This window comes from Amaranthus tricolor, chromosome 12, assembly GCF_026212465.1.
Source record: "Amaranthus tricolor cultivar Red isolate AtriRed21 chromosome 12, ASM2621246v1, whole genome shotgun sequence".
Classification (NCBI taxonomy): domain Eukaryota; kingdom Viridiplantae; phylum Streptophyta; class Magnoliopsida; order Caryophyllales; family Amaranthaceae; genus Amaranthus; species Amaranthus tricolor.
The window spans coordinates 20,418,052-20,419,928 of record NC_080058.1 but is presented as its reverse complement, the minus strand read 5'-3'; the positions used below and the strand labels follow the sequence as shown (position 1 = coordinate 20,419,928).

At 28.4% G+C, this 1,877-nt stretch overlaps 1 protein-coding gene across 1 annotated transcript in view; it reads right to left on the bottom strand.

Moving 5' to 3' along the window:
* Nucleotides 1-904, bottom strand: part of LOC130828682 (uncharacterized) — a 2,245-nt gene extending 1,341 nt beyond the window's left edge. The window contains exons 1-3 of the mRNA XM_057694646.1: nucleotides 503-904; nucleotides 331-394; nucleotides 1-248 (exon numbers count right to left, since the gene is read on the bottom strand). The exon at nucleotides 1-248 is cut by the window's left edge and continues 379 nt beyond it. Coding sequence (XP_057550629.1) covers nucleotides 1-248; nucleotides 331-394; nucleotides 503-904 — 714 coding nt within the window. The remainder of the gene's footprint in view (nucleotides 249-330; nucleotides 395-502) is intronic.
* Nucleotides 905-1,877: the final 973 nt, after the last annotated feature.

The window sequence follows — 1,877 nt, the reverse complement described above, 5'->3', positions numbered from 1 at the left end:
AAGATGTTTCAAGCCAACCTTGTCTTTCTCAATATGCACAGCCTCAACGAGGTTCATGTCTTCTGCTTTTTTCAGTATGCACACAAGAGCTTCACTTACCAGGATAAAAAGGTATGGTGATAGGGGGTCACCTTGTCTCAGTTCTCTTTCCATTTTGAACGGTTTCAAAGGAGACCCATTTAAGAGGATAGACATCGATGCCGTGGTGATGCAGTTCATTATCCATCTTACCCATTTTCTACCAAATCCTAGTTTTTCCATTACAAGCTCCAAGAAATTCCAGTTTACCGAATAATAAGCCTTTTGGAAAATCCAGTTTTATCAACGTACCTGGTGTTTTCTTCTTTTTCAGCCATCTTACGGATTCATTTGCAATAAGGACACCATCAAGTATCTGTCTGTTCATCACAAAAGCGCTTTGAGTCTCATCGATGAGGTGGCCGATCACATGTCTAATTCAGGTGGCTAGGATTTTGGATATAATTTTGTAGAGGGCGCCCACCATACTGATCGGTCTGTATTCTTCAATGGACGTTGGATTTTCACTTTTGGGGATCAGGGTAACCCAGGTGACATTTACATGTCTCACAGAGGAGCCTGTAACAAAGAAATCCAGAACAAATTCGTATATATCATCCTTGATAGTATCCCACATCTCCCTAATAAATTTGAAATTGTATCCATCGAACCCCGGAGCTTTGTCAACTCCACATGCCCACACTGCCTGCTTTACGTCTTCAACTGTTGGGATTGTTTCCAAGGATTCTGCTTGTGCTGCTGAAATTTTTGGGATGATTATCCAAGTTGAAATCAAACTGCGGTACAGGTTCTTGTTTAAATCTTTGCTCAAAATATTTTCTGACTTCATATTTGAGCTCTGAGACCCCCTGAAAAGCTGTGCCATTGATGGTTGTTGTTAGAATTTCCTTCTTCGTTTTTTTGAAAGTAGCGGCTGCATGGAAGAACTTTGTGTTGTGGTCTTTCATTTTGAACCCATAGGTTCTGGCTCTTTGTCTCCATAGTCTTTCTCTCCTTAAGAGCCATTGGTTCAGAAGAGTAGATGCTGCATTCAATCTCGCAATCTCCCTGCCGTTGAGAGTCCTGATCTCGCTTGCTCTCTCCAACTCATGTATGACCGATTCAAGGTTTGTGATTTTGTTATCCATGGAATCAAATATATATATGTATATATATATATATATATACATATATATATATATATATATATACATACATATATATATATATATATATATATATATATATATATATATATATATATATATACATATATATATATATATATATATATACATATATATATATATATACATATATATATATATATATATATATATATATATATATATATATATATATATATATATATATATACATATATATATATATATACATATGCATATATATATATATATACATATATATATATATATATATATATATATATATATATATATATATATATATATATATATATATATATATATATATACATATATATATATATATATATACATATATATATATATATACATATATATATATATATATACATATATATATATATATATACATATATATATATATACATATATATATATATATATATACATATATATATATATATACATATATATATATATATATATATATATATATATATATATATATATATATATATATATATATATATATATATATGTATATATATATATATATATATATATATATATATATATATATATATATATATATATATATATATATATATATATATAGGCAAAAGTTCAGGTGAGAACTAATCATATATGAGAACCATGTAAACCACAATCTCAACCGTAGAAATCATATGATTT